The sequence below is a fragment of the Silene latifolia genome, chromosome 1 (assembly GCF_048544455.1).
Source record: "Silene latifolia isolate original U9 population chromosome 1, ASM4854445v1, whole genome shotgun sequence".
Taxonomy (NCBI): Eukaryota; Viridiplantae; Streptophyta; class Magnoliopsida; order Caryophyllales; family Caryophyllaceae; genus Silene; species Silene latifolia.
Window position 1 is genome coordinate 125,679,645 of NC_133526.1, and position 13,838 is coordinate 125,693,482.

A 13,838-nucleotide genomic window follows, 5' to 3' on the forward strand; every position below is an offset into this window, starting at 1 on the left:
GTATTTTCGCACTACGGTGTGGCTGTTGGTGGCGGTGTTGTGATGCCGTCACCGGTTGTGGTGGAGTACGCGGGATGATTATGATTCGAGTTTCGAAAGTACATACCAGTTATACATAGCTTGTTGTTTTGTTTGATGTTGCTCCCTGCGAGTTTCAGTTTGTGCAGATAGACAGTTGTCTTGTTTATTGATGTTTTCTTTGTTGGGAATGAGGTAGAGTATGATATGAAATAGAGTTGTATATGTTTTCGTTGTTGTCATGGGATAGTGATATTCTGTTGATGGGACACGGTTGTGAGAGGTTGTTACAGTAATTTTGATCTTGTTTTCAGATGAGACATCGGTAGACATGGTAATGGAAAATGATTCGTGGAACATGTGTTGCAATGATCTGAAAGCGGCAGGTAGTTCATAATCTTTTGTTGAGACAGTGAGTGTAGGGTGTTGGAGGAATTAGTGTCATGTTAAGTTGTGTATGAGTTTTGCGGTAATGAAAGAAAGAACTTGAAGATCTAGTGTACGTGTACGTAACGAGTGCGGGTCGTGAGTTATGCTTCTGGGAGATAAGTGCCTTACATAGAGAGGTATGTTGTTTGGCAGTAATAATAAAGAGTGGGTATGGTGATTTGCTACGAGTTTATGGTATAGGTTAGGTGCTATGCCGAATGAGTTGAGGAATGAGAAATGTTTATGTATGGGAGCCTTGGATATAAGAATGGTGAGTGTTTGGTTTATAGACGGTTATCTTTGACATGTGGTGGTACAGAGGGTAATGAGATATAGATATGGTTAGGTATTAGTGAGTTACGAGGACGTAACATTTGTCTTAAGAGGAGTAGGATGCGATAACACAGATTTTGATGGTTGTACATATGGTAATATATTCGGAAGTTGAGTCTTGATGTAGAATAAAAGATCGATTCGTGTTGTGGGTGATTTTATTAAAGGTCATGAACGTGCTTGTAGTAGCGTGATGTTTAGGAGTGTGAGAATATTTCACTAGTGTTGACAGTTGGATGATGAGGTTACGAGTGTGAGTAAACTTCGAGGAAGAAGTTCCTTTTAAGGGTGGTAGAATGTAACATTCCGTTTGATGTCTATGAGTGTCTTGGTATTGGATTTGATAGTTGATGATATTATGGAGCTAGCAGCATTAGAGGATGGTAGTTGGTTATGTATGGAGTTGGTGTCGTGAGAGATATATATGTGGTAGATACGATATAGTGAGTCATGTTGTGGGAGTAAACATAGTTGGTGGAATGGGTGTTAAGAGTTCATGTTCTATGTTCGGTCGAGTTCTTGAGTCCTTAGCTAAGTTGTTGTGTCTTGTCGGGTCAGTATGGTTGTTTTTATGTATGGGTTGAACTTCGGGGACGAAGTTCTTTTTAAGGAGGGAAGACTGTAATACTCCGTATTTATGAGTCTTTGGGTACTCTATCGAGTAGCCCTTACTCTGTCGAGTAAGGGTAAGTTGCGTTTTAGAAAAGTTTCGACTGTTGGGTACTCGATCGAGTAGCCGGGATACTCGATCGAGTAAGGGGTACTCGATCGAGTACCTTGGGTACTCGATCGAGTAGCCGGTTTCTGGAGTTTTCTCGGGTTTTGTTAATTATGCGATTAAGGTATATAAGCTTTGTCGTCATTATTCTAAATCACTTTTTCAAAACCTAAATTACTGTTTAAGAGAGAAAGCAAGCAAGTTCTTCATCCTAATCGCATTATTAGCAATCCCCGGAGTTTGGAAGGTCAGTTCTTAGCGTTGATTATACCGTTGAGATCCTTGCGTCGAGGGTAAGATCTATGTACCCTTTTTGTTGTCTTTCCTTTGATTTGGTTAAACCCTAATTTAGAGATTTGGGGGTTTATGTGTAGTATGTGATTTGGTAGCCTTTATATGTTGTATGATAGGAGGAGGGTTCATAGAGGAAGCTTTTTGATTCAAAGAAGAGAGACCGTCTGATTGTGTGCTTACCGTAGGATTTCCTACTCGCATTAGTCCCATAATGGGATATTGGTTGATGTATTGTGTTTGGTTGTCTGATATAGTAATTGTATTGTGATTGTGGTTGTGATCGTTGTTGATGGTTCGCGAGGCGTGGCCTCGGCTGAGTGGGGTCACTTGCGGGAGTGGCTTCACGCCCTAGTTTCGCCTTCTGTGGAACCCGCCACAGAAGGGATGTGCACATTAATGGACAGGGTTATCGCTCACTATGTGGAGCGGGGATTTGGTGGGTACGGCTGCGGTCCCCCACTGGCAGGGCTGGTCCAGTGGACAGTCGGTGATTGAGATTGTTGGAATTGGTGGGATTGAATGTGTGTGTGACGGTTAAGCTGTCGGTTCGTCTTATTGTTGATATATTGAATTGTGTGATTAGTACTAACCCCGTTTAAATGTTTTAAAAACTGTGGTGATCCATTAGGGGGTGGTGAGCAGTTGCTTGGCAGGTATATCTTGGATACGCGTGGGATCTAGCTGGGGATGGAGTCATCACATATCAGAGTCTTTAGTCTTCCGCTGTGTTTGTTAGGACAGTTCCTTTCAGTTGGTTTAAAGTTTGAGAACAGTTGTATTTTGCTTACAGTTGGTTTTGTTATGTAATCACTTAAACCTATTTAATAAAGTATGTTTCTTCATTGTCTTACGATTATCATGCCTCGGGTAACCGAGATGGTAGCGTCCTTATACCTGAGTGGTCCTGGTAAGGCACTTGGAGTATGGGGTGTTATAGTATATATATATATATATATATATATATATATATATATATATATATATATATATATATATATATATATATATATATATATATATATATATATATATATATATATATATATATATATATATATATATATATATATATGTATATATATATATATATATGAAACAAAAAGCCAAATTACAAGGACTTTTAACATACAAAGCAAGAGACCTATCTGTATCCTAGTTCGAACCCCATGAGGATCAAACTTACAATCTAATACCCAGCTTTTCTAACCAGACTTCATCCCGTCTATTCAATTTGGCTATGCATTTGAATTTTATTCTTTGCCTTATAACTTCTTTAATTCTCTGAACCACCAAAGATGGAGTTAGAAAACTGCCATTAATCCTAGCTGAATTCCTCTGCTCCCAGACATGATAAATACAAGCAGATAGGACAAGAGCATATACCCGTTGTACCAGTATGCCACCAGCATTGCCATAGCCACCAGCCATGGCACTAGACATCGAAATGCGAGCCCCACACCAATCTTAAATGAGAGATACAACAATTTTACTGTATTCACATTCAAAGAAGAGGTGTGACATAGTTTCAATTGCATTCTCACAAATACAGCATGCATCTGTGCTGCAGCAACCAAAACTGTGTAGTTTCTCCCTAGTGTTCATCCCATTATGCATGGTAATCCAAGAGATAAAAGCATGTTTAGGGACATTCCAGTTACTCTAGATTGTGTTATACCACCAAGGTTTGTTTTGATGCACTCTCAACCAATCATATCCACTTCTAACATTATATCCCTTCACATCAGGTTGCCACTGTCCATCAGTATAAGCACTCTTCATCAGTTCCTTAATCTTGCAGATACTCTTCCAGATCCAAGCAGCATCTGCAGGAGGACTGTCCATCGTTATCATTGTTAATCCTTTGTGTTTATTGGTTGAAATTTGGAAACCTTGTTTACATTGAGTAATTAAGTGTGATTTCCTTGTTGCTTAATTAATCAAGTTCCTTAATTTACGGTGTTGCTCTTTCACATACGCATTTTACTCTTTCACATACTTTTTTTCATAAATTTTCCATATTTTGCCCTTCCTCTCAAAATCTCCGCCAAAACACACCCAAATTGTGTCTCTTTTCCTTCCTCAAAATCTGACAAATTACTCCTTGAATTTGCAATCATTATCAATTTATCATACATTATTCATCCGTATCCCTTATTCCACTCCCATAGAATACCTCTCCACCAAAAGAAATTGATTTGCAAACCCTTACTTAGAAAAACAAAAAATACGTACTAACTCTCTATCACTACTAAAGCTCTAAAAGCAATAAAATTGAACATATTTTTCATTATGAATTACAATTATATAATAGAATAATAAGTATTTGTAATCATCATTAATAATATGAACAAATTTTCTCTTTTTTTTTTTTTTTTTTTATACTGTAGTGTTGTTTAACAAGGGTATTCGCCAGCGAGAAGTAGGTGACGGAGTTTACTTGTTGTGCGCAGGTGACAAGGATTGTGCGTGCGTGAAAGGGGGCGGTAGACAGTCCTGTGACGGCCTGTGATAGACGGAGTTGAGGGTGGCTGGGGTAGAGGTGGTTTGGTAATTGGTAGGGTTTGCTGGTGGGGGTGGGTGTGAGAGATGGTAAATCGTGGTGGTAGGTGTTTTTGTTCATGTATGGTAAGGAAATTGATTGTAAAAATGAGAGGGGTAACAAAGTAAAATGCGTATGTGAAAGAGTAAAATGCGTATGTGAAAGAGCAATACCCTTAATTTATTGTTGTTGAGATTATGAAGTGTGATTTCCTTGTAATCTCATCTTTGCAACACCTTGTTATTTTGCTAATGAATGTGATTTCTTCTTGGCTTAACTAACAAGTAAAGGATTAACTTGTAATTAGGCATTAATCGTGATTTCATTGTGTCTAATTACTCCTATTGAATCTCTAGTGCTCTTATCTTCTTATTAATTTGACCAATGTATGTGATTTCTACTTGGTAGGATTGATAAGTTGGGTTATTTGATAAGTGTGATTTCCTTGTCATTTGGCCATTATTAAGGAAATTTAGAAGATTAATCTTCACAATAGGGTGAATATATATAATTAAAGGATTGATTGAGTGGTTTTATCAACTAAAGCGTCTCACTTTATTGAATCGGATTAAGTTTTCCTTAAACTTGATAAATTTCTATCCTAAAACTTGCTTGTTTGATTGCTTGTTACATACTCTTATTTGAATTTCCTTTTGTGTCTTTGAAAACCAAACCAAAAAACCCCCCTTTTACATACTTGTTGTTAATTTGTCACAATTATTCTAGTTGCTCTTTTAAATTCACCATTGCAAAACCTCCCTTCTCTTGGGTTCGATCCCTTTGCTTGCTACTTTACTAGTTTAGAATTAGTATTAATTAGCGACGTTTGATGAGCTCCTATTTTTACATTTGTTTGGCATCATTTGGAGCTCATTTGGTAACATTTGGTAACGGTTTTTGACAATTTTAACGTTATTTGACCAATTCCGAGTGCTTTATCATTTAGCATGGGTTTCTAGTGAAGAATGAGGTGCCAAGAGACCAAGAGAAGCATCAAAGGAAGGGTGAAGAACAAGCATTGAAGAAACATCATGAGAAAGCCTTCCAAGGATCAAGCAAGCAACGATTGAAAAACGCACTCCAGGCCACCTCTCGCACGGTGCGAGTTTCCAGACTCCAGAATTCGCACGGTGCGAGTTTTCTGGGTTTGTGTCGTTTTGTATTACGGGCTTTTCCTACGTTAAGCCCATGGTTATTAGGTTATGTTAGACTATATATAGGATGTTTTCCTCTAGGTTAAGACATCTTATGCTCATTTTAATTAATCAAGTTGTAATTTTGGGAATTATTCATCTTTTTGATTGGGTTAGATCTACTATGGAGAACTAATCTCCTATTCTTAATCCGGCTCAAAGGTGTAATCTTTGGTTGTAAGACTACTTAATCTTTCCTTAATTTTCATTATCATTGTTAATCATTTGTGTTTATTGGTTGAATTTTGGAAACCTTGTTTACATTGAGTAATTAAGAGCATGTTTGGCCTAGTTTGCTTAAAATGAGTTTCTATTTTTTAAGCTTAATTTTTCAAAAGTAGTTTTCAAAAAACAGAAACATCAAATTGATGTTTCTATTTTTATGGACAAAAACATGGTTTTTGAGCTTTTGAGAATCTACTATCAGCTTTTAAATTTATTATATGTTTGGCCAAAAAGTGTTTTTAAGTTCAAAAACACTTTAAAAAGCAAGGCCAAACACACACTAAGTGTGATTTCCTTGTTGCTTAATTAATCAAGTTCCTTAATTTATTGTTGTTGGGATTATTAAGTGTGATTTCCTTGTAATCTCATCTTTGCAACACCTTGTTATTTTGCTAATGAATGTGAATTCTTCTTGGCTTAACTAGCAAGTAAATGATTAACTTGTAATTAGGCATTAATCGTGATTTCATTGTGTCTAATTATTCCTATTGAATCTCTAGTGCTCTTATCTTCTTATTAATTTAACCAATGTATGTGATTTCTACTTGGTAGGATTGATAAGTTGGGTTATTTGTTTAAGTGTGATTTCCTTGTCATTTGGCCATTATTAAGGAGATTTAGAAGATTAATCTTCACAGTAGGGTGATAATATATAATTAAAGGATTGATTGAGTGGTTTTATCAACTAAAGCGTCTCACTTTATTGAGTCGGATTAAGTTTTTCTTAAACTTGATAAATTTCCATCCTAAAACTTGCTTGTTTGATTGCTTGTTACATACTCTTATTTGAATTTCCTTTTGTGTCTTTGAAAACCAAACCAACTCCTCCCCCTTTTTACATACTTGTTAATTTGTCACAATTATTCTAGTTGCTCTTTTAAATTCGCCATTGCAAAAAACCCGTTCTCTTGGGTTCGATCCCTTTGCTTGCTACTTTACTAGTTTAGAATTAGTATTAATTAGTACGTATTGTGGTATATAAATTGTTAATTTGGCCGTCTTAAATAGCGACGTTTTAGGCGTGTCATTCATTATAAAATGCTTTCAAAGCAACAATCTCAAGATAAATATCAGAAATTATTCTTTGAGTTGGCCGGGCTTGAAATCTAGTACTATACTCCCTCCTATTTACTATATTCTTCCCCTTTCCTTTTTGCACAAGAAATAAGAAAGTGATTTTGAAACATACAAAACACACTACCCCACATGTAATTTAATTTGGACCACACAAATCAACCCAAAAAAAGAAATAGGGAAGAAAACCCGAATAATCCGAATATGGAAATAGGGAAGAAAATGGTGAATAGGAGGGAGTATATAAATACGAATATTAAGAAACAATCTTATAATTCAAATAAAAAAGTTGGAAAAAGTTAATAATTTTAATAAAACTAGTATTGGTGCTCGGCTTCGCTCGGGCTACCTCTACTTACCATTAAATTTTTTTTTCATTAAATAAAATTACTTAAAGTTGCATAACCCATAAATTTATTATTAATATATTTTTATATGACATATCCTAAAATTACGATGAAATAAATTTTGAGAGAAAGTCACTACTCCCGCTATTAATATTTTACTCTTATTAATGAAACAATAGTAATAACATTTCACTATTTGCCCGTAATCATTATTACTTTCACTACTCCCGTCGTAATTATTGTTAGTATCACTACTGCCACATTAATATTGATAATTTCATTAATCTCGCTGTAATTATTGTTACTTTCACTATTGCCGTATTAATATTGATTATTTCACTACTCCCGTTGTTGTTTCTACCACTTTCACTAATCTCGCTGATAACATTGTTACTTTTACTATTGAAATGAGTGATTACTATCATATAACTATATAATTTAATTACCAAGTATCTTCTTTCTTTTATCTCCTTGAAATTGACCATGTTAATTAATTATTTTATTTTAGGGAAATTGACTATCTTAATTAATTATTTTATTTTAAGGAAAGTAACCATGTTTTAGTCTCTTACAATTGTTTAGGAAAATTACCAAGCTTCTATAAAATTTAATTTTCACCCAAACTATATAATATTTGCATTGAGATCCCTTAATCGGGTCCATCACACGGTGCTAGTGATTTAAAACTATATAATATAATTAATTTGTATAACTTTCTTTAACTTGGTTTCTGGATTTAATATATAGTATTGATAAGTTTACAAATATTAATTTTTTTTTTAATTTTAATAGGAAATTGTAAAATAATTAATCATTTTCTAATACTAATTTTAAAATATCTTTTCCAATACCAAACAGCCCTCTACAACTACAAGACTAGACGACCAAAGAATCCTGTATTAACCAGAAGAAGTCAATTTTGCTCACCATAGTCATTCACCAAAACCCTGTACAACCAACAACTGCAAAACACACTGATTTTGTTTCTTTAAGTTTCTGTTTTTCCTCATCTGCTATCTTTCTTAAACTGTCACAACTCACAAAACTTCCGTAATCTTAGATTTTCATCAACAAATAATGTCAAGTGAAGCTTAAACCTTGGGGGGTTGATGAGCATGTCAATCAAAGCAAGTTGTTCTCTTTCTTGCTTTCCCTCTTCTCTCTCTAATACCATTTTAAATTGCCAAAAAATTTACAAGGTAACAACTCAATTCATGTTACAAAACCCATTTTAAATGTTTGTAATTTATAACCCTTTTCATATTCAAAGCTGCAATCTTTGTTCTTTGATAATTTACAAGGAGCGTGTAATTTAATTCTCATTTTTATGTTGCTAACTCAGAGGTAAGGCTGTGTTTGTGTACATCCGACCCCTCCTTACCTCCGCAATTTGCGCAAGCTATTAACACATTCGGGTAATGTCGTTGTTGTCAAGGAACCTGTAATCTGAGCTATGTTGAGTATATTTCTTGTTCTACCAATCTGTAGAACCTAACTCAAAATGTAGTGTTTGCAATAATTTGGAGTGATTTATAAGGTTTTTTTTTTGTGAAAATGTATCCCCTGGATATTAGCAAAAGCTAAATGACAATTGTTTAAAAGCTTGAATTTTTCGGTGGATTGCAAGTTTGATGATGAAGGAACATGGGTGCTGTTTACAGTGACCAAATTTTGTGCTTGGCAGCGACATTCAGATAGTTTTCATTAAATGGAAAGGGTAACCAGAGAGAGGACTATTTACTTCTGCTAATGCCGACATTTAGATTTTTTTTTTTTTTGGGCTTGGCATACTCTTAGTGAATCATAACAAGTTTGTCCTCTGGTCTCTCAGATAGAAAGCGCTCTTTTTCAATTTGCTGTTTACCCAATTTTCTGTGTCCCTTAAGCATGAGGTTTCTATCTGCTTGGGCACACCGGGGTGAGATGGTTAGCTGAAGCCAGAGATTGTTAAATGAGTACCAAACACAATTTTAAGCAAATATTAAAAATGGTGAGGACATAAAGAAATGGAGGGATATCATTATCCTATTCATGATGCTTTCTGTTTGCATTATATGGCTTTTACCTCTTTTCGTCGGCTGCTCGGTAAACTGTGATAAACAATGTCATGGTCCTGCTTATGTATGACCTGCTGTTTTCACATATTTATGTATGTTTTATAAGAAGTATGTAATTAGTCATTCCTTTCTTTTGATGTCCAGACAAGCTTAGGAAGGCAACCCTTTGGGAATAAGTACACTGTGCAGCATATAGCAAGTTTGAAAGGTGCTTCAACTTCTTACCCCACAAGTTATTTGTTTTGCCTTCTAATCTGAGACAGTCTATGGAAACAAAAGGGATTTGATGGTGTGCTTCTATGTCCCTTAGCACACCCTTGGAAAACTTCTCAAGGGGTCTTTTTTGTGGCTATTTTTTCAAAAGATTTAAGTAGCCTTTATTCCTCATTGGTTCTAAGTGTATAGAGTTTAACGCATTTGCAATCCAGTTCCATATAAATGAATGTGTACATAGAAAGATCTTTAAGGGTTATGTGCTAATGGATGTGTGTCACGTTCCGGATCTTTAAGCTGAAACATAGCCCACACACTGGCCTTATCATGTGAAAAAGATTCAAGCTAAAGGCTAGGGTACTGGTGCAGGATCGTCCACTAGCGCACTCTAAAAGTCAACAGACTGTGTCCCAGAAATCCTAGTCTTGATTACAACAAGGCTAAAACACACACATTCAATTAAAAAAAGAAGAGAGATTATAACGAATTTAATGTTGAGCATAAGTAGAGTATAACCAAAGCTTAGTAGATTTTAATTGAGTAACACTTTTTGAAGAGGGTTACTTGATTGTACACAACTAACTACATGAAATATTAAAGGTGACTCTCGCTAATAATTACTTCAATGTAACTGTTTCCAATACTTTCATTGGTTTTCTTGTCCAGCAGTCGAGCAACGATACTTCAGGCATGAAAATGTCATATCTAAAAAGGGTCATATTAGAAAATGTTTCCCAGTTGCTTCTGAAGGTTTCTTTCCAGATAATGTGATAGAGGTAGATACTGCAGACCCAGAAGAGTTGCCTTTGGACTTTGCCCAACATGTTGATGATGAAGACATCATCTCTGGGGACTCATACAAGAACTCTGAAGAGAATGGTGGAAAATCTGGTTTTGTGTCCTTCTATTATCGTCATCAAAGAAAAGACAACGTTGCTCGTACATCAACCATTAAAAAGAATCACAACAGCCTTTTGTGGTTTGCTGGCCCTGCTATATTGGTAGGCTCATTCATTCTGCCATCACTGTATTTACGCAGGATAATATCTACAATATTTGAAGACTCCCTCTTGACAGGTGAGTTGCTTATTCTAATATTCCTTTTCTTAAATGTAACTTTAGACTGACTTTATTGCAAATCCGGGAAATGAGTCTGACCCACAGACTTTGAAAGTCTGGGCCAGATAGCAATAAAGTTGGGGGTTTTGATGTCTAAAGTTGAGTCTGACCCTCAGACTTAGAGAGTCTGATGCATAAGGTTAGACGGTTAGTCTTATGTTTGATTTCTGTAATACCTTAACCCTATATTATCATGCTCATTATGGTAATGAATAACTGTTAAAACTGACAATCTAATGGGGTCGTTGTCGGTGAATAAGGAGAAAATTGTAGGAGACAAAAGACCAATAAACCAATGCCTCATAAGTCATAACCTTAGGTCTGTGCATTTCCCCTTCCCAAGCCCTGCAGAAGTGTGAGAGTTTCGGGACAGGCATTCAAATGACGTAAATGTTCATGTCGAGAATGCTTTCCAAGAGAAGTTGGTGAGTAAACTAGTTAAGTAGCCCAACCGATATTTGACATCTCTGTAATATTTCAGTATGCTCCTATACTACCGGTAAGTCTTGTATGATACGGTCTAGCATGTGAGACCAACACAAACAGTTGTGTAGTTCTCATTTAATTTTATGGTTAATGCGTTGGTTAGACCGTTTCATACCAGTTTTTGTGATATGCTGTCTCGTTTTTCTAAAAATTGCATGAACTTATGGGACTTGTAGTAAATTCCGATCAAAATCATAAACAAATCAATTACCCAGCGATCATTGTCTTGCAATAAAATGGCAGTGTTAAACTATTCTCTACTGTAGCTGATCCAAATACTGTATTGGAATGGTGCTTTACATCATTCAATTATGTTTAATCACACTTTGTTTTTAATTTTCAGACTTTCTTATATTGTTTTTCACGGAGGCGTTATTCTACTGCGGGGTTGCAGTTTTTCTTCTTATCATTCATCATCTCTGGAGTCCTGGGAAAATAGCTACTGCTACCAGTGATCTTGGGAAGCATACAAATCAGATTGGTCATCGCATTTCATATGTTGCCGTATTGATGCTCAGTCTTATAATACCTATGGTTACCATGGGATTTGTTTGGCCATGGACTGGTCCCGCTGCTTCCGCTACTCTCGCTCCTTATTTGGTCGGTATAGTTGTACAGTACGCATTTGAGCAGTATGCAAGATATACCAAATCACCTTCGTGGTCTGTCATACCTGTTGTGTTTCAGGTGAATACTCTCAATACATTACGAAGTATTTCTGAATTTAATAATTTTTCTCTCTTTGTTAGAGTTCTGGTATACTGAAGATCTTTTAGAGGCTATTGCCATATTAGTTATTACTTCAAATGGAATTTCCGCTAATTTTTCTCAGTAAGGTTATCGAACTATTGAGTTCATGTTACAGAGAAATTGGTTTTGATAGACAAATACTCCGTATGACAGATCCTAAATGCTACAGCTTGTGTAAAACCTTTTTCTTGAATCTTTTTTTTTTTCTATCTGAAGTTAAATGATGATATGAATCAGTAGCTTATCATCTCATATGAGTTTTTTTAGGCCAGTAGGGGATTTTGGAACAGAAAAGTGGGGGGAGGGGCAAAAGCTTGAACCATTGGGGGCAGCGGAGGAACAATATTCTTTTACATAATGAACACCAATTCTTGTTTAAGATTGTCTTAACTTACGGCGGCCCACAGAACCGATTAAAATAGGGGTGGAAGTGAAAGGAGGTTGTGAGAGGTCTTAAGTTAAGAGGGTCTATACTCCGTGTACTCACTCCGTATATAACAATGTATAAAGCCGTCATGGCTAGTTGGCTCCTTATTTAGTAATTTCTATCTTGATGTGAGATTATTAGATCTGCAAGTTTTGTTGGTACTGTTTTCTTATTCGGATGCTGACTTTTTACTTCTATTATGTGATTTATATAGGTATATAGATTACATCAACTGAATCGAGCTGCACAGCTGGTAACTGCTCTTTCTTTCACAGTACGAGGAGCTGAGATGACTGCACACAATTTGGCCATCAATAAATCGCTAGGAACTCTTCTTAATGTCCTCCAAATTCTTGGCCTAATATGCATCTGGTCGCTCTCAAACTTTCTTATGAGGTTTTTCCCGTCTTCTGCTATAGAACAATGATACACCGATGAAATGAAACTAAGGTCTGCAATTTACAATTTAGCAAATCTTGGTACGAGGACCTCGCTTGTTTCCCGACTGTTGGCGTAAAAAAAAAAAAAAAAAAAAAAAAAAGTCTTTGAGTTGCTGTGAAACAAGTACACAAGGAAACCAAGGACGTTTAGCATGTTGAATTCCTGCTAGAAACTTGAACGACATGTATGAAGAACTTCCCTTGTACGTGGATGATCTTGCTAGATTCGGAATTATAAATTGAAATGTGGGACTTGTATTCTCACTCAATTCTTTGCTTCTGGTTTCGAGGAATTAAATTATTGTCTTGTCATTGTGGTGTTCTCGGTTTTTTTTATCTTGATAGACGACTGATTCTAGTCAATTTCTACCCAGGATCATGAATTTTTTGGATAATGGGGTTATTTAGCAAACTAAAGGGATTTAGGGTCCATTTCAAACTACTTGGGGCCAGTAGGTTCACGTTATCACTTTCATTTTTTTTCTAGTTTTTGGGTAAAGTCGCTAAGGTCTCTAGCGGTTTATTCTTTAACTAAGTTTAAATTATCATTTCTTTATTTGGTCTCATCTCGAAACATGCATTCTTTTTTTTTAAACTTAACAGTAGCATTTGGAAAGTGATACAGATATAAGGCGCTAGAGAGCTTAGCGGCTTCACCTAAAAACTGAAAAAAGTGAATAAACTAATGATGTGAACCCATTTGCCCCAAAAAGTTTAAAATCAACACCAAAAATTTAATTAATTTGCTAAATAACCTCCATTATCCAAAAAATTCCAGGATCATTGCATTCCTTTCAGTACAAGGGACGATGCATAAACTACACAATTAAGAAATTTCGTAGTATATATTAAGAAATTTCTTGAAAAACAGAAATATAAATGATGAATATAGAACCTTGAAAAGGTAGATATGGTTAAATTCAAATGACAAGCTAAACACTCGTGTTGGAGCTGTGGACGACGGTGGGGCCCATGGCCAGAGCGGATTGTTGTTGTGCTCGGGCGAGGGCGGGGCCCGTCATCGGAGCGGTTTATAGTCGTGCTTTAGCTACAGCCTTCTTGCCATCTTGGTGATAACAATACCATAGACATCCTCTAGAAAGATTTTCAAGATTTTTTACAGATTATGGTAAATATAAGTTTGTACATCAATTTTTCATGAAACTAGTTTTATAC

General features: G+C 35.8%; 1 protein-coding gene across 2 annotated transcripts; it reads left to right on the plus strand.

Moving 5' to 3' along the window:
- The first annotated feature begins 8,068 nt into the window (after positions 1–8,068).
- On the plus strand, positions 8,069–12,974 carry LOC141608871 (uncharacterized). Of its 2 annotated transcripts, none has more exons than XM_074428220.1 (5): positions 8,069–8,369; positions 9,372–9,435; positions 10,107–10,517; positions 11,389–11,732; positions 12,437–12,974. In XM_074428220.1, the coding sequence occupies exons 1-5, from the start codon at positions 8,280–8,282 to the stop codon at positions 12,647–12,649; spliced, it is 1,122 nt and encodes a 373-aa protein (XP_074284321.1). In that variant the 5' UTR covers positions 8,069–8,279; the 3' UTR covers positions 12,650–12,974. The 2 variants fall into 2 exon arrangements, with proteins under 2 accessions (XP_074284321.1, XP_074284322.1); XM_074428221.1 differs by having other exon boundaries at positions 8,072–8,369; positions 10,110–10,517.
- Positions 12,975–13,838: the final 864 nt, after the last annotated feature.